We start from the raw sequence: 18,976 nt of genomic DNA, 5'->3' as shown, positions 1-18,976 counted from the left end.
AGGCCCCAGCATTTGAAAATGCAGGACATGTGCTGTCAGATGCATGCACTTCCCAGTCAGAGGGGTTATGCAGATTTACGGGGGAATGCCAAAGCCCTGACAGCTGCTGCAGATGACACGATAACCCCAAGTGCTCACAAGCCCACAGCTGCTCTGCCGATGGCCTCAGAGCTCTCCCTTCACGCAACATTAAGCCAGGTATCGATACACAAGCTCCGTGTGCTCATGCCAAAGAGACGGTGCATCAGTAGAACAGACAGGGATGGGCCTGCTTATCTGTTGGTACCCGCTCCGCCGCGGGGTGGGAAAAGAGGGCTGGAAACAGCTGCTGCCGAAGCCTCGGAGCAATGGGAGCACTTCCAGCGATTATCCCTTTTCTCTATTTAAAGTCAAACCTCCTTCCATTTCTCCCTGCCCACTCCAATCAGCTCCTATGAACAGGGCCGGAAGCGAGGCAAGATAGACAGACTCATTTTCCATCTCTTCATCACTGGCTCCCATCTCTCTGGAAGCAAACCCTACTACAGACACTGCTCGAAAACCCTCCAGCCACTTGGTCCCACCAATGTCCTCCTCTGCTATTTGCTTTGCTATCAGCATCCAGGTATCCCGCTGTTTGGCATACCCAGCCTCTTTGGTATGCCACATCCTCCTTGGTATGGTTCAGCCACATCCTAAAGGGCCTTGCAGATGCTACCTGGTGACTATTTAAAGCACCAAGAAGAAAACCCAAGAGCATAAACTCTTTCCCCAGCAGATAAGAGCTGTTGACCGGACGAAACCATTAAACAGTGCACTGCCACTCTGCACAGCAGCTTGGGACGAGGAGGGGAGAGGACAAAAAGGGTAATTCTGGGAGGTGGGACAAAATAATTAGCAGAGCTGGGTCTGGCCAGGATCCCAGCTCCCTTTCTGGAGCATCCCGATGCACAGGCATGACATATTCACATACCAGGTCTCCGCATGCCATGTACTTTTCCATGTACTCTGTTCTGAAACACGGGGACAAGACAGCAAACACGTCCAGCAACGCCTTGTTCTAATGTCAAATCCAGAAAATTTCCAATTCACATGTTTACTGCACTCTTCTCTAGGAGGAACCTGAGCCCAGTGCCACAGGCGGGATTTTCAATACCTCCTTTGTTTAACACTGAGCAGATTTTAACCTTGGCTGGGGCCTGCAGGAATTTCGCTCTCCAAGATCCAAAAACCCTAACATGATCTGTATGAGAAAGAAATACAAGCTCCTTTGGGTCCAGCTGAATCTACCCGAGCCACTTACGTGAAAGTCATGCTCAGGCTGCAAACAGATGGCTAGGAAGCAACATATTCATGGTTATCAGCAGCTCTGTGGAGTTTCTAGCTGGAAAGGCTGATGGGGAGGGTCCTGCCAGCCAGAAATGTAACAGCTCTGCCTCTCTCACTCTTTTATACAGTCTGTTTACTTATGCCTTGATACCAGTTTAATAAAAAATGTGCATACCCAGTGGTTTCTAAGCCAGACCAGCCTGCGAGCCTTTAACTCCCACTGGCGTAGTTATTCACATGAGTCCTCCCACGGACTCATTGGAGACCGCTTGCAGAGTGAGGCATTTCTCAGGGCAAGTCAAAGTGCTGGTCCTGGATGCTCCATGAATGTTACATTTGTGTAAACAGTGAGAAAGGCAAAGCAGAGGACAGAGGACAAAGCTGTGCGTCCAGGCTAACTTCCCACAGAGGCCACAAATCTGACACAAGAGTGGCCTCTTTGGAGATAGTCTCTTATCAGAGCAGCAGGTCAAACAAACTGGACACGGGGGACTGGGGCTGGAACAAAGAGGCTTTCTTGTGTCATCCTCAGGCTCTGTCCAACAGAACAAGCAAGTGTTTTAGCACACGCTTCAGTCCTAGCAATGGCACTTAAGTACATGTTTCCATTTAAACATATGCTTGAGTCTTTCTTTTGTCAGGTGTTTAAAACAGAAGGCTGAGGTTGTCAAAGCAGGGCTGGTGGGAAGCCTTTTCTGAGCACCTCTAAACCCACCTGAGTAAAACAGTCTGTAGAAAGTCTGAGCGGTAGATCAGAAATCCACATGCGTAAGTGAGCAGGTTCCCAGAGACACCTGGTCTCCTGCCTTGATCAGAGATTTATTCTCAAGCAGAAGGGATTTCCCTGCCATAACCAGTCTGCAGAAGCCCCCTCAGGGGTCTGCACAGCGCAGCACTGTGAAAACCAAGCACTGGGCTTGGGAAGGGGCACGAGGGCATGAGACAATCTCTCTCCCATGGCAGACTCGCCTGTCTGAAACTGTGGAGCCACGACCCTATCACACAGAGAAGGGAAGCAATCTGCAGTCATGCAGATGGAGGGCTACCAAGGTCCTGCTAATAAGGCAATCTGTAAGGTGACACAGGGCACATATAACAGACCACGGGGCTCTTTGTTCCCAAGCCCCTTCCTTACACAGCCCTCCCTCCTTCCTAGCACAATCACATGAGTATCTATGAACAATGAGTGGAGTCCTCAAGTTCAGAAGCTCTTACCGGTAAGGGTCATTGGGGTCCTTGGCATCACAAACATCTGCGTGACCGTGGCAGACGCAGCGTCCTCCAATGCTGATGTCCTTGATGCTGTAGTAATACTGGGAGGGATGGCAAGGGTGGGCTTTTAATATCATTCTGCAGCAGCTCCACAGGGTTGTTCAGCTATACAGTGAGTGACCACAGGCACCCCAAACCAAGACTGTCCATTTAAACATCATGTTGGGCCTCGTTTCTTGGGCTGGCCAGCTAAGCTGTGTGTTCTCAATCTGCCGGCCATAACTCCCCTGCCTGCAGGAACACCTGCTATTGATGGCAAAGCTCATCAGCAACAGGCCAGGGTCCTGGCTTGGCTAAAAAAGCAAGTGCAGCTCCAGCCCACGCTCCCAATTTCACTGTGTTGGCAATAGGACTTGGAGAAGAGTTTTCCTGGAGCCAAGCTTCCAGGTAGCAGCTGCTGGCCTGAACCACTTAGAGCTGAGCCCCCTCAGACTGTCAGCAGACAGAGATGCTAGAGGACACCAGGGCATGTGCAGCCTGGGATACCTGAGAGGAGAATGCCAGGGTAGGGCGACCTCCTTGCACGTGCTTCCACGCTCCCAGGTGTCTCTCCAATCAGACAACGAGCCCAAAATAGCAGGATTTACACGGCAGTGCCCTCACTGGGCTGACTCTCATCCATCCCTTGTCAAAACACCCACCCTCGAGGCATTACAGTGCTACGGACGTTTCAGTTTCTAATTCACAAATGGACTCATCTCCACAGCAGCTGCTACTTGGACACATCCCCCCCCAGCACTTCCCAAAGCCACTCTTCCCACAGGTCTAGAGAAGGCCAGGAGCAACTCACCCTCCTGGTCACCGTTGGGTCCCGTAGGGCTTTGCCCATGAGATGCCCGAGCAGAGTGTTGGTCCTCAGGAAGCGCAGCCTGATGTTGGTGGCTTTGGTGAAATTGCGCAGGAGAGGGGAGTAGGTGAAGTTCATGGCCCCTGGGCGCCCATTGACCAGAGACACAACGATCTGGGAGAGACAGGGAGCACAGCACGACACTTTAGGCACCCAGGAAGTTAACCCTTCCCTCAACCAACCATCAACGTTTTCTGACCCTGGTCCAATCAAGTCTCCAAAAATGGCTGGACCCCAGGTAAAACCCACGCCCACAAAAACTCAAAGAGAAGCCAGGGAGTGGCCAAGTCGATACAAGTCTCCAGGAAGATACCACGGTCAGAATGACACAACCCAAATGCCTTTCGATCCCTAATCCCCTGTCCAAACAGAGAGGAAAACAGACCTGGCCCAAGCATATTTTTCACCACAGAAAAGGAGAAGTGCTAGAGACTCCAGGAGGTTCAGAAGTGACTTCACCATTGCTATAGAATTGATGTAGAAGGTGGCCAGATAGTGTCACTGGCAGGAATATAAAACAGAGGAAGGAAAGAAAGAGAGTGAGAGACCCCTTTGCCTTCCATCCAATGTGTGGGTAAATTAGCTACTGTAGATAGGCATTACAGATGGTATATGGTCTGTTATCCCAGGCTATGACTACCTAAGTCAACCTCCATACTCTGCCTTTACTTCTTAGCTCCCCCTTTGATCAGTGTCTTGCAAGGTCCTTTCCAGTCCAACCACCTGCCCTGGGACATTCTCCTATTACGCTTCCAGCTGCTGTTGTATGGGGGAAAAATTAACTAAAGCAGAGCAGATGTGAAGCTGGAGAAGCACAGCACTGTGGCACATCATGAAATAGTTTAGCAAACTCTTTGCACTTAGCTGTGACCCTGGTCAACCCCAGCACACTCCAGGGGTGGAAACTGTGACTCTGATCACGTCAATGGCTGGAATAGTTTCCCCTGAGTTACAATCAATATTTGGACTGCAAGGACACCACATTTCTTGGCCACCACATCCCACGTCTGATTATCAATGGTTACATGCACGCTGCAGGAAACAGGCTATGAGTAATGCCGCTTCCTCCAGCCATGGAGGAGTTGTGCTATTATCCTGGGAAGCCTGATGCCCGACCGATGACCTATGCAAGAGACCAGAGGTCCCTTGAATGGGGAGGGTCAAGCACGGTCTTTGCCCATGTGAGGAAGAAATGCCTGGCACTGCTCATTTGGGAACCGATAGTCCCTGATGCAGCACCAGTGAGACAGCGGGCTTTCAAATCCCAATTAGTTGTCCTCTGCCTAAGGAAAGAAGGGTCCTCCAAGCCTTGCTGGGGGCCCTTTGCCCATTCTGGGTACAAACACCGAAAGTCCCTATGCAAGTGGAAGCCCTTCTGCTCCCAAGAGAATACCCGCAGCTCCTCAGAGTCCATCTGCCCAGCTCCACCAAGCACAGAAATGCTGCAAGTGCCTGGTGGGCGGGCATCACTCACCTCGCCATTCTCCAAAGGCACAATCCGTGAGTACTCCGTGGTGCAGATGGCATCGTCATCCTTGGTGACGCGCTCCACGGTCCTGGGGCCAAACTTCTCAATGCAATCCCTCCTGGATGCTGTTGATGCATTGGGCAGGGAACATTGTAGCAAGAGGAAATACGTGGTTAAAATCTTGCAGGTTAAAATCTCAGGTGGTGCTCAAGCCTACACTTCCCCCAAAAATGTAATAGAGAAAAAGCTGAACCCTGACCAGCATGTAGAGAATTAACTTACCACCAAAAATTCACTTGGGTTGGGCAGCCGCATCTCTTGTGTATTGCTAAATCTCTAATCTCCCACGCCACTCCCTTCCTCACATTTGCAGAAAGGATAAGAATTGTAGTGTCCGCTACTCGAGGAACAAACACTGAAAGCTTGTTTGCAATCACCGGGGAACTTCCCATGACAGCGTGTCCGAGATTCAGAAACCTTGGAGGTCAACAATGATCATGATGGTCTTGACCTCCGGCATAACACAGGCCACAGAAACCTACCTTGTAGTTTTTCCATCAAGCTCATAACTTCTGCTAGAGCTGGGGCATCTCTAGTCTGTATCTGGCTTCAGGTTCGAGCCACTGAAGTTTGTTACACCCTTCCCTGCTAGACTCGAGAGCTTTTGGCATTTAGAAATCTGTCCCCTGGGTTGGTATTTACAGACTGTTCAAGTCCCCTCTAACTGCCTGTTGGACAAACTAAATGGATTGAGCTTCTCTAGTCTCTCCCTGTAATGTAGGCTTCTCTTGGGCTATTCTTGTAGCTTCTTTCCAATTGCTTGGCATCTCTTTCAGAGGGAAAGGACAGAACTGGGCCCTGAATTCTAGGAAAATGTCCACCTCACCACATGCAAAAGCAATGCCACCTTGTTCCACCCACTTGATATCCCCTCCAGGCCCACTTGTATATCCAAGGATCACATTTGTACAACATCTTGAACCCAGGAGGGCATTTCTTAACCACCAGTGAAGAAGCAGAACCATGTACAACGCAGCGTAACTAAAAGCCACAAGACAAAATCCAAAAGAGGAACGTTCAGGGGAAGCAGGGAAGCAAATTCCCAAATCTGAACAATGGAACTACTAGACAGGAACAGCTTCACAAGGGAATGGGGGACCTGCCTGCTGGGACAGTTATACTGAGCCTGCAAAAACCACTGGAAAAGAGAGTGAGAGGGACAATCTGAGCCTGGTGCTGGACATGGCAGGGAGAGGCCTTTTCTTATCTTTTCCTGCATGTTTTCCACCCCCTCCAAACTTCTGTGATTCTCAGTCAATCAATGCCAGGAAACAGAAAGCTGAAACAGAGCTACGCCATGGGCAGCAGGGAAAGCAGCCTGGAGATCCTGCTGCTAAGTGGCAATGCAGGGCAGGCCAAGTACCAGGGAATAGCTACTGCTGGTCATTACCTTCTCTGGTCCGCGCTCGTGCAGTCATGGAACAGAGACCGAGTCTTGCCTGGGGGCTAAGGGAGCCAGGACAAGGATGCCAAGTGTTTCCTTGTCGCTGTAGCAGCTCCCCAGCTCCTGCTGCCCAGCCGAAGAGGTGCACGTCACAGGCTGTCCAAGCCACACGTACGTTCCTGCAGTCCCTAGGCCCTGGTGTCCAGCGGGATGCTTGGCATCCCATTGCCTCGAGTCAGTGGGAAGGGAGCAGCGCTGTTTACTAGAGCCTTTAAGGACCAGGGCACTTCCTCAGTCATCCCAGACCTCCCCAAACACTCCTAGAGCCAGGACTCGGCCAACACAGGGGGCAGGCAGCCCATTACATCCCTGAACTGGTACCTTAGAGCAGGTGTGTTTTCTGTAAGCACCAAGGGGCTTGTTCTACCAGGTGCCGGAAACCCTCGCCTCCCATTTACTACAAAACCTGACAAACAGCTAGTCCCCAAATCCTCACAGCGACTGTCTCCTCAGAGGAAGAGGCAGGGACTTCCTTAGGCATCTCTGCAGGGCCACGGGATGACATGAACCCATGAACTGCAGAATTTGTGGGAATGACCCTCAGAAATTCAGGGTCCCCTCTACAGCATGTGCTGCCTGGAAAGGCTAGGAGGCCAGAGGAGAGACGCAGTGAATACTCCTCCTCTGCCTTCTCATGCGTGTGAATCACACTGGTATGCACCTAGCAATCAGCAACACAGCTCTCTCCCTCCCTGTCAAGTTTAAATGCTCCTTGCCAATGCACCTTATAGCATGGCCTGCATTTCAGAGGAACGCTGGTGGACCGGAGCTGTCCCCACACACATTCAATGCAATCCAAAGGGGAACAGGGAATCAAAGACAGCAGTTTTGTACTTGTGCGGCCTATTACAGCTGCCTTCCCCACCACGGCTCGTTTGCTGGACAGAGCAAGACAAAGCAAATTAAATGCACGCTCTGATTCAGCAAACGTGCTTAGCAGTGCATGCAGGGCACGGGAGGCCTGGCCTAACAGCCAAATCCAGAACATCCCCACATCATTCGTTTTGTCCTTGTGGCAAACACAGACCTTGAAACACAGCCTGGGAAACAACTCTTCATGTGGTTTCAGGCTACAAATGCTGCCGTTCCCCCACCCACTCCGACTTCTTTGGTGGCCTGGAAGCAGCATTCTCCATGCCCCCCACACATATCCACCGCAACAAGGAGAGAACCGCCATTGCCATGGTCTCTCTTAGCTCAAACCCGTGGAGATCTGCATGCTAGGCCAGTAAAGCATTTTATCTACAGCTCAATCCTTTTTCCCTTTTCTGCTTTGAGAAACCCATCAGCTCCACTGGCATTTCAGAGGACTGTGCTGCAGGGGCCCAGGAAAGTCTGGGAAATGTAACTATCCCTGGGGAGTGCGGGATGCAGAAGATGGAAAAAGCCCCCAGCTGCAGATGTGAACACTTGGGTTTTTGGAAGCAGGAGCCGTGTGTACAGGTGGCCCCAGAAAGAAAAGGGTGTCCCTTATGGAAAGTTCCTATAGAGGTCAACGGGAAGGGTCTACTTTCCTGCAAGCTGCCTTGGTTGCCTATAGAAAGTAGAGGAGAAAGTTTTTATCTTTCCTAGATAATTCCACAAGCTGGATCGAAAGGACACCGACAGAAAGGCTCTTTCCTGCTAATGACTTCTGCAGGGTTTGGTGTCATCCCTCCTTACTTCCATAGCAATTTTCCATAAGCCTGGAGGCTCATATCATGGCTAGCTGTTGGCTGAACCCCATGAAATCTCAGTCTGAAGCAATGATGGGAGCTGATGCAGATGTACCAGCCTCAGGGACTCTTGTAACCTGCATCCTGACTGTACCGGGCCCCAAGGCCCTGGTACCGAGATTGCTCTGAGCGCTGTGGCCAAATCTGCCCTGTTGGGCATGTCTCCTGCATGGCCTTATACCCAGGGGGAGTGCTAGTGAAGGAAGCTGCACCAGTCTGAAGCTGGGGGTATGTCCTGATGGGAGATCAAGCTGGTTCCTATCCCCTCTGCACTGCCAGAATGGCAAACCAGGGAATTAGGGTCCTGACACTGAACACTAATCAGCTGGGCTGCGGCTCAGAGCCAGCACAGCGTGGAGAGGCAGGCTGGGTTCCTGCTGGATGCCATGGCAGTCCCTGTGGCAGAAAGCAGCAGTAGGTGGGGACATGAAGGGCTGAAGAGAAACTACAGCCAGGAGACAGTGAATATAGTGAGGCCTGAGCAGACTGACAGCCCTTTCTCCTTGTCTGCAAGAGGCAGAGTAGAGTAAATTAGCGCTGTGGAGGGTCTGCAACATGGGGACAAGCAGGAGGTCGGAGGTGGGGGGAAGAAACAGGCTTGCCAGGAGAAGTTGAGGGGTGCCAGGTAATGTCAGGAGAGGGACCCCTCTGAGGAAAGCTCCCTGAGCTCTGAAAGACACCTTCCTTGCCGTTTGCTCTAAATTCTTGCTGCTTGTCCTAACTCACATCTTCTCCCAATTACTGCTGCTGCTCCCAGGAGGACCCAGTGGTTAACACATTTCCAGGCACTTGGCTGCCCTGCAGATGCTTGGAGGCAACAGGCTTCTACCTCCAGCTGTTTTCTCATAATAAGGGGTTGGGGCTTTCTCAGAAACTGGGGAAGAGCAAAATTCAACTGACACTGAGAAATAAATGCACACAGACCATCTTCCTAACCCCTGCCACTCGTGGGGAGGCACGAGCCATAGGCAGTAGTCTATATCCAGTCCTCCCGTAACGGTGTAGACACGGCTCTTTCACCAGCATGGTCTGCATCCGAGACCACGGAGCAACCAGGCTTCCTCTGCCTCCAAGCCTTGCTGCTGTAGCAGCAACTCACAGGCAAGTGAGGCCTGGCATGACAAAAGAGACTAGCAAAAAGCTTCACTCTCTCTGTCATTTCCTAAAGAACTGCATGGGAAGGGGATCTCTAAATTGCAGCCAGTCTGAAAAGAGGGCAGATAAGGGGGAAGGTATCTTCTTCTGTGTGTTCAAGAGCTACAGACACCCTTAGGAGCAGCAATTCCCCAGGAGACTCTTGCTTAGTGTGGGGCTAAGCCTTTAACTCATTACTCAACCCAGCTTTGTGGACTGGTACCTAGATCCCGCCTGCCCCTGCCAGCGCCGTACTTACAGGCAAAGTACTGCCATGGCTCATAGGTGAGGCCGAAGTCAGTAGAGTGCTCCAGCACCCAAAGATCTGGTCGAGGGGAGTTGGCAAACTTGATGAGGACGTACGCCACGTGGAACAGCTGGAAGAGAGGGACGCCTGGTTAGCTTGGTGCAGAGGAAGCCCTGCGCGATACAGCGGTCGTAAAGGATCTCATCCATAACACATCACCCCCCTCGTAAACACAGGCTGATGCAGTTCTCTGCTCCCACGCCCACGCGCTGTGGATGTGGGGCAGGGCCCTGGCCACGGCAGGGCAGTCTCACGATGGGAGAGGTCAAACCTGCTATATTCGCTACCAGCCTCAGGGCAGCATCTGCCCAACAGGACGGGGCTGAATGCCTGCACCCCGTGGACCGTGTGCTCAGCTCAGCCGAATTCACCCCTGTAACCAGCAGAGGAATAGACAAAGCAGGGGTGCAGGGTGCAATGCAGCGCTGTGGAGACACCCGACCAACTGCTTTTACCTGGGGGAACAGGTGATGCTGTCACAGGCTGCAAGCCAACATCAGCCTGGTCCTTTTGGCTGCCTCTTGGACACAGTCAATGTCATACAGCCTTCCCTTAAGATTTCCTGCCAGTTAGCAGCACTGCACCCGACCCATCTTAGTGGCAAGTGGTTGCAACACAAAGCCCACAACAGCTCTTCTTGCATCCGTAGGCGGCCTGGGAGACAGGGCAGAGAAGCCCCATCCTGTTTCAGCTTGGCTGTTACATTGGGTTACTCCCAATTAGTCCGGACACTGATTTATTCAGCAACATCCTTGCCAAGAATGGATAAATGCGCTCTTTAGACAGCTAAAATGTCAGCGCTAGAAAGAAACAAAAGCTACGGCAGAAATTCCCTTCCCCAGCTGGCACCAGCTCGTTCCAAGAACCCCCGCTCCATCATCCTGTCAGAAAGTGGTATTTCCAAGCAGATGAAATCCTCTTATCAGGGGAAATTCCTCACGTCAAAACCATCGCAAAGGGTAGAGATGCGGATCTGCAGCTCCTACCACGGAGCTGCGTAGCCTGGGGATCCAGCCTGGCTGAGAAAGAGCCTTTCCGACAGCCCAAGTCTCAGCTGAGACCCCCAGCAGTGCATCCATAATGGTAGCCTGCGCGGTGACCCTCCAAGTTAAAATCCCAGCCCCTCGGACCCCCACACCAGCTGTGCAGCACTCAGATGACAATTATTATAAAGGAAAGCCTTTGGAAACAGGAAGTTTCCCGAGGGAGGAACAAAGTGACCGTGGATGGATGTCATTGCCTCTTCCCTGGCAAGCTGCTTGCAGGACCAGGAGGCACGTCATCGGTCAGTCTAACAGGGTGAACACAGGAGGGTGGAAAAGACCAGCAGAGACCCAGGGAGACAGAGCTGGGGTCTCCCCTGCCTCCTCCCCAAAGCCGGGGACTCACCTAAGGCTCCACATCAACTAAACAGGGCATCCGAGAGATGCTCTTCCCCACTCACAGCAGTGATTTGATTACCCTAGATCTGAGAGCAGGTGGGCACTGCAGTGCCTGACCTGCCGTCTGCAGAGGAGCTGGCCCCTGTCCGGGCCTGGCGGACTACTGGGAAGGTGAAAGGATAATCCAGTCGGCCCTTGACTGCCCTTGGTATCCCTGCTGGGATTGCGAATGGTTAGTTTTAACTGCAGTTTGGAGGAGGAGGAAACCAGCTCGCCATGAACCGGACTGAAAGCACTCCTTCCTTTCCCCTGTGCAGGGTTCAAGCATGCAGAAACACTTCATCCAGAGCCTCAGCTGGGTGCACGGTCACGGCTCTGTCAAAGTCAATGGAGCCAGCACAACTGCTCCAGCTGAGGATGCATCCACCCAGCAGTGAGTGGACACAGCCCAGAAAGCTTCAATCTAGCTAAGACAGCGGGAAAGCTACCGTGTCCTGGGCTTCGCAGCCTGCCTAGGACCCTAGAGACCTATTCAGACTGCTGGAGCCCAGTCGTCCTTGGCTTCAAGGCTGCTGGCACCTGAGCTAGCTCAGGGATGCTGTTGCGTCTACGCATGCACCTCCCAAGCAGCGTGCAGGCACTGCCCGTGTCCAGAACAACCCCCGCAGACCGTGCAACAGACTGCACATTTGCTGTTTGCAACCACTGCCCTTCTAGTTCTCTCTACGGCCCGACTAAAACCGAGGGGCTGGGAGAGAATAAATGAAACCACAGCTCCAGCCCCGATGAGCTGAGGTGAAGGCACGGCCACCCAGGGCAGCTGCACATTCCTGCTGTCGGAGACCAAAGCAAAGGGACAAAACATGCTCTTCAAATGGCTGCCACCCCCCAAATCCTTGTTTTTAACCCAGCTCTTGGAGGGGCAGCTTTTCTGCTCATCAACTCCTGGAACAAGCTGTGGTATATTAGCAATGCCCCAGAAGCCAGATTTGCTGTCAGCTGTTTCCCCTCCAGGATCGGTTCTCACAGGTCTACATCTGCCTCTTGGCATGGGAAATATGAAGGAGTACCAGCCAGGGAGGTCGTGCATTCCCCTCTGCTATAAACCCTTCTCCAAGATTTGTTCTCCGTTGGATGCATTCACGTCCCTGCAGGGCTGGCGCTCGGCTCGACAAGACGGGTGGCAGTTTCGAGGGATCAGAAGGCGTGCTGGGCTCAGGCAGTAGGACACCTGATGTGTTGCTCACAAAGGCTGAAAGAAGTGGCGGGGATCTGCACTGCGGTGACCAGCAATGTCCCTGCACGCGGAAAAGGCAGAGCCTGAGAAACAGGAGGTCTAACCCCAGTGTCGATGCTGACTCTCACTCGAGCTTGGCAGATCACGTAGGGGCTGATTTCCAGAGCTGCTGAGCACTCACAGTTCAAACCGAAGTCAGCAAGAGCTGCAGATACTCACTGCCTCTGAAAACAAGACCCTCCGATTTGCCATGCCTCAGTCTCCCCATCTGTATATTGGGGATTATATTCACCACTAGGGACTGGCATTTCCTTCTATGTGACCACAGCACCCAGGAACCCCTGTCCTGGCTGAGTTTTACTGCACTGGGAATTGCTAGCTTTTATGTTTTGCAGGGAGGGCTCCAACAGACCTCACCCTGGAACCCCACTCTGTGCCAGTATTATAGGTATTCCCCGAGAAGGTAACCAGTTATGCACTTTCAGGCAACAAACCCCGGCGAGCAGCTCTCTGCAGCACTCAGGGCTCCACATGCACTCCAGGAAAGCCACATTTCTAATTGCAAGGTGAAATGCAGCCTTGATTCAAACCCCCTGCTTGCCCCTTATTCTGGAGTAATGGCTCAGCCATTCTCCTTCTTCTGGACTGTACGGGTTACAACGCAGTCGAATCACCGCATGTGTGACAACAGGGCTTGATGCAAATGGACCGCAGCCTGGTACACAACTAAAGGTGGAGCTTGGCAGGTTTTAAAGTGAAAAGCAGCCAGAGAGTCGATGCTGCTGGCTGCTACCTTTGCTACTAGTGCTTTAGTACATCACACTGGGGGCCTGTGATCCTTAAACTACCTCTGACCCCCAGGTAGGAAATGGGTTTATTCATTTCAGGACTTGTGAAACCATTGACGTGGTAACATGTCACCATGTGCGCACATAGCTCTATTTCTCTTCTCTGCAGAGACGGTTCAGAGAGCAGTGCCCACACGGCTGGGAAATGTTCGCACGTGCCAGCAAAAAGCCCACCCACGTGTGGAGGGTAGGACTGTAGAGAGCACACATCTGTCAGGATTTTGTGATACGTTTGCATAAGAAAAAAGCCAAGACCAAGGTCCTAATGAGATCACCTGGCAAGTTTCGGGGGAGCCGTGATCCCAGTTCAGGCATGTACATCTTACCTAAGGACCTCTTGAGTTTTCATAGAAAATCATAGAAGAGTAAGGCTCAGATGGGATCTCCAGAGGTTTTCCAAAGGGCACATATGTTCACTCCCCTCCGCTAAGCCAGTGCTACTGCGCTCTGTTGAACAATTGCTGTGTCCCCCCTAGAAACATCTGCGTAATTAAGAGGCTTAGTCTGCATCTCGAAAGCATTATTCCTGCATTACCACATCACATGCTCACCGAGGCTCTTTTAAGTATTGTCACCAGAAGGGCTCTACATCTGCTAAGCGGTGCAGCATACAGAGGACACTATTGTCCACACCACGGAAAAGGAACAGGAGTCCATGCTGGTAGCAAACCTACCTCCATATCCACATCCTGGCAGGTTAATGGAGCATTTTGTTAAAGGTGCTGACCCTCCTTCCAGTCTTTCTGGAGGTGACAGTCTGCCAGAAAGAACCAAGCAGAAGGCCTGCATTGAGTGCGCATGTGGAGAAAACCCCACCGCGCATTCACGATCCAAAAATAGAGCACAAGCTGGCAAGAAAGTGAGACTTTTCATTCCATATTTAGTCCATTTTTTGCCCAACCAATATAGCAAAAGAAACACAGTCATGTTTTTCCAGAGTCTTTATTTAGCTCATATTATCATTGGGATGAATAAAAACCTCTATACTCCTTGAGCCAAGGTTTTTTTCCCCTCGGCAGAAAAAGCGGGTGGGACTTGCCAAGTGTCACATTTAGTGCGTGTGCTCCTGGCCGAACCACCGGCCCCTCCTTGTTGGCTCGTTTCTAGGAGCAAGGCAGGGAATGAGCCAACCCCGTAGTGGCAGCCTGGGTTACACTGGACAAAGATGGGGTCAAAGCCTGCACAAGGGACTCGGTGCAAAGGGAGCTCAGAAAGCCCCGTTCTCTCAAAGGAGAGGGGAGCTGTCTGCATGTCAGTGGTGGGGTCAAAAGAAAAGAGAAGCAAAACTGCTGCAACGCAAAAGCAACACACCACTGCTCACCGGTCTTGCCACTTGGGAAGCCAGTCTCATCCCAGGATGTCTAAAAGAATTGGAAAGGGTCTAGGACCATATCACAGGAACAAGGAAGGAGGTCTAGGGGGTTGAAGTAAGGATAAGCAACCTAAAGCTGAAGACTGTGGACTCGGAGAGGTCCCCCGAGATGTCCGTATCACGCCATTACTATAATTTGGCCAACATGATACAGCAGCATTTGCTCCGTGAGGGCTGAATTTATGGGCAGAGTGAAGGATGAAGCCTGAGCACGGTAGCATGAGCAGCACCTGGACGACATGCAAATGGCCTTTTACGTGGGAGAGCAGCAGACTTATTAACAAGGCAGACAGCACGCGCTTAGCAGATGCTGCTGCTGCTCCAGGGGACGAATCTGTCAGAAACAGAAGCCACTCTCTGCAAGGATCAAGTTTGTGAGACAACTTTGGGATTGCTGCTTAGATACCATCAGAAGTGTACGTGACATGGCACAGACCTCACTCAGACGCGGCCACGGACTATCTAAGCTGGGCAGAAACAATGCAGGCAGTTGATGGATGAGTCGCGGGGACAGGAACAGAGAAGGTAGAGTTTATCAGCAATAGAAAGCCTAACAAATGGCTGGGTTTCAAGAAGAGGTTGTGAATAGGGAAGAGGATGTTTGGCCCGTGGGAACTGAGTACCAAGCATGGAAGGCTACATGAGGAAGCTGATGGATCCAATGCTGCCTTGTATTTATGTTGTAGATCCACCACGGTTAGACTATTTATAACTTTTCCAGGACGCTTTCCGGCTCAGCTACGCTTGCTGCATTTGTTGTAACAGAGCTAGCTGATGGCACAGCTTTTTTTTGAAAGCTCAATGAAGCATTAACTGGGGGGCAGCACAGCATAAATTTCATAAGTGGAAGGAAGTCAAGCTTTTGGCCAGAGAGTTATGATAGATGCGAGTAGGTGTTAACTAGCAACACATTTTCTTTCAAAATAGTAAGATCTTTAGTGCTAATTGATGTTGCTATTACCAGCTCTGGGTGATGTGTGGCTTTAATCAAAATTATTGATAGGTGGAACAGATGCAAGCAAAGCTGGAACAAAGCCGACCTCCTAGAGAGAACAAGATGCTTCAGGGATGCTTTTATGATTGGAACCCCAAGGTAATCCCAGCGAACGGCTTCGCCTGCAATCACACCGGGCCTTTGATGAGCGAGGAAAGAGAAATGCAGCCTATGTGGAACCGTAATTGTTCGAGCCCCTGGAGTAAGAAGTCGGAGAGTCACTCAAGACGTCAATCCCTGAACACGTCTACATTGATTTTCTATGCCCATCACCAGTTTCACAGCTGCCGAAGGTGGATGGGAAAGTGCCACAACAAAGCAGAACTAGCAAGAATCACTCCTGGGGCGATGTTTTCTTCTATTAACAACCTGAATTCTCACCCATCCTCATTCAAAGTATTAAGGATATTTTCACATGTAACTGCACGTATGATCTGTGAAATAAGTCTTCTCCAGTAATAGACTACAGACATTGACCCACCGGGGACTAGCAAAGAAACAGGATGAAAGGCCTACTTGCCAGAGCCAGAGCATTTAAAGGAGCTGTGGTCTTCCAGAAAATGAGGGTTTTAATCCCAGCTGCCAGCATGCACAAGCCAGGCTGCCTTCTGCCCGCCGTCCTAGATATTCTTGAGAATGCACACATGGACTTCGTTAAAGACGGGAACATCCACCGCGCTACTGCAGGGAACGACCCATTTTTAAAAGGAGTCTTGGAAAGGACAGAAGCTTTTGTCACCTTCTTATCTGAACTGAACACATACATCTCCTGTTGAAGGCCCACGGGACATGGAAGATTGCCAGGAGTGTAGAGTCGAGTCTATGTCATGGGGGTTACCGCAGACCTCTAATGCAGTGGGATATTCTCCCAGACCATGATGCAGAAGGCCCCGTGGACCCCACAAGCCCCCAGGCCAGGGGGAAAAAGGCTTGCGGAGCAGACATGACCAGCACACGGCTCCCACTTGGTGCCTGCAGCCGCGATGCCTCAGGGTGCTGCTTGCCAGCTCTTGTTGGGCGAAGAGGAAGAGTGTGTCCCCAGAACCTGCAGCACATTTGCCCTCCCAGAGGAAGAGTGGGAAATAAAGATAATTAATAACCCAACTGTCCAGCTCTCAGGCCTTTTTTGGCAGCCAATAAACCTGTCCATCAGGGGTAGAGGCAGGGGAAGCCAAAGAGCCTTGCCGGTTTTTTTATCTGTGACTTTCTCTGGGTCAGCCGACCTGGCCTCTCCCCCTCTCCTTGCATATCTTTGCCTCCTCTCACTTGTTCTCATTGAAGTGATCGATTTATGGGGCTGCTGCAGCAAAGCCTCGTTACCGCCGCGCCTGCCTTCCTGCTTCCTTCGACCTTCAAGTGGCAGTGGGGTGGATTCTCTGCACAGAGAGGAGTCCTTTATCAAAGCGCTGTACGTGGGATTGCTGATGGGTGTGCAAGAGCCTCACCAGAAAATACTTCTGCCCTGCTAGAAGGGACAGTTTCCTTTCATCCTATCCCTTTGTGACAAAACCCTTTAGGCCCTGATCCTGTAGACACACACACACACGCACAGCTGGCTTTGACTGTGAATGGCCTCATTAGGATACTAGTACTTGTAAGCGCCTGCAGAGTCAAGGACCCGTCTGGATCAGACACATGAGGGTGCACACACACTCTTGCTGTTGCTTATTTTATATACATATATATATATAAATAATATAGAGACACACACCTACATATACACACACCCACACACATATATGGAGGTGTATAATGAGACACACACCCACATATACACATACACACCCACATATACATACACACACCCACATATACATACACACACCTATATACATACATATATACACACCTACATACACACATATACCTACATATACACACACACACATATATACATACACATATATACCTACGTATACACACACACACATATATACATATACACATATACCTATACACATATATACATATACACATATACCTATACACACAAACACTCATATACATATATATCTGTACACACACACACACACACACACTCTCTCTCTCTCTAAGTGTGTGCCTGTCAAAATGGCACTCCTGAACTGGAAGCTTTGTAAAAAGTGGGCCGTAAAAAGGCTGTAAAAGGTGGGCATCAGTTCACAGGCAATGCAGGCTCTAGAAGCAAAGCATTCTCGCGCTAAAAACATATTACCCACAATTAAATGATTTTATAAGCACAGGGTTTAAAGTAAATGCAGCCATTCTTCAAACACTGCTGCAGAGACTCTTCTGCCCATACACACAAAACCCTTTCATGTGCCTCATCCCTCCCAGAGAGAAACCAGAACTACATTCCTGAGAAGGTGAGTTAGTTCTTATCTTTCTACAGTAGGTTAATTATGGAGGAATCCAGCTAGAAAAAAAAAAAACAACCAAACACACATACACACACCCAGTCCTTTTTCTTTTTTATTTCCATGACAGACCCAACCCTGAGCCCTTGAGATCATACCCACAGCAAATGTTACAGTTCCCAGGAGCCAGCTTCATCAGAAGTCTTTTTATAGCTCTGGTCAAAGATCATTCAGCTTGTCATGGGGACAAAAATCCCCTTAATATAAACTCAAAATTAATAACATATTTCGTGCCAAAACAGTGCATAAACCAGCCCCCAAACTCAGTGGCTCCTCCCCATCCCCCCGGGGCCAGAGGCACATGCCACTGAGTTTAAGAAAAACCGGCCACTTGGATAAGGAGGAAACATTTAAATCCTTGAGGCCTCTTGCCTAAGATCGGTGGGAACAGGGTGTAAGATGAACAATGATTTCAGTGCCAACACTGTCCCCAGGCACAAGGTAGTAAGCAGCCCCTTGCAGGAATATTGCATCTGTTCTTAACAGCAAAGTCCTTTAAGCATCAGGGGAAGTCTTCAGCCAGGGGAGAAATGATAATTGGCTGTAATGGCCTTTGTAGCAATTTTCCCTGGCAGGTACCAGGGGGGCTAGGTGCTCTGTAATTTAAAAATCACTAAAGAGCCAACACCTGGTCCTCCAGGTGAGCCGCTTATCATTAGCAAGCAGATGGTTTTGTAAGCTCTGACAGCCTCAGCAGGGAGCTGGCCCAGCCCAGGCTGGACTAGGAGCCCTGGGGCACAGTCACGGAGCTGCACAAGGGGCCAATAATTGAAATGGGACTCGGTGGGAGGGAAGCTGGGACTGTTTCCTGCAAAAACAGTCTGGGCTGGATCTGCAGCCCCTTGAACGAGCCATTACAGTTTAGCTGGGCAAGCCTGGACAGCACTGAATTGTTTCAGGGTGGGAGAAAGCCTGGTCTAGCAGACTACTTATGGCAGGAGCATTTGATGTGTGTCTATTCAGTTAGCCGACGCTGAGGCACAAGGCACTGGGCAGACTGCCCAAGTGCTGCACAGAGGAGAGGCTCAGGAGCACAAGGGTTAGTTTTGTAGCTGTAGCAGGGAAGGGTGCGCTTGCTATATGACACAGATATCTTTCCCCCACTGGTCCTCTCTCACTTGCATCCTCCAGCATTTAAAGTCCAGGAAAGTTAATTCAGAGGCAGTCCCCTAACTCCCATGCTGCCTCTGAA

At 50.8% G+C, this 18,976-nt stretch overlaps 1 protein-coding gene across 3 annotated transcripts in view; it reads right to left on the bottom strand.

Annotated features, from left to right (window-relative positions):
- LAMA5 (laminin subunit alpha 5) overlaps positions 1-18,976 on the bottom strand; it is a 119,615-nt gene that overhangs the window by 62,265 nt on the left and 38,374 nt on the right. For all 3 annotated transcript variants that reach the window (XM_059713212.1, XM_059713213.1, XM_059713214.1), the window contains exons 3-6: positions 9,508-9,625; positions 4,902-5,020; positions 3,371-3,541; positions 2,524-2,621 (exon numbers count right to left, since the gene is read on the bottom strand). In XM_059713212.1, the coding sequence (XP_059569195.1) occupies positions 2,524-2,621; positions 3,371-3,541; positions 4,902-5,020; positions 9,508-9,625 (506 nt within the window). The remainder of the gene's footprint in view (positions 1-2,523; positions 2,622-3,370; positions 3,542-4,901; positions 5,021-9,507; positions 9,626-18,976) is intronic.

Source organism: Alligator mississippiensis, chromosome 9 (assembly GCF_030867095.1).
Source record: "Alligator mississippiensis isolate rAllMis1 chromosome 9, rAllMis1, whole genome shotgun sequence".
In the NCBI taxonomy this organism is placed as follows: Eukaryota; Metazoa; Chordata; order Crocodylia; family Alligatoridae; genus Alligator; species Alligator mississippiensis.
Note: the sequence above shows the minus strand (reverse complement) of the source record. Positions and strands in the feature narration are given on the sequence as shown.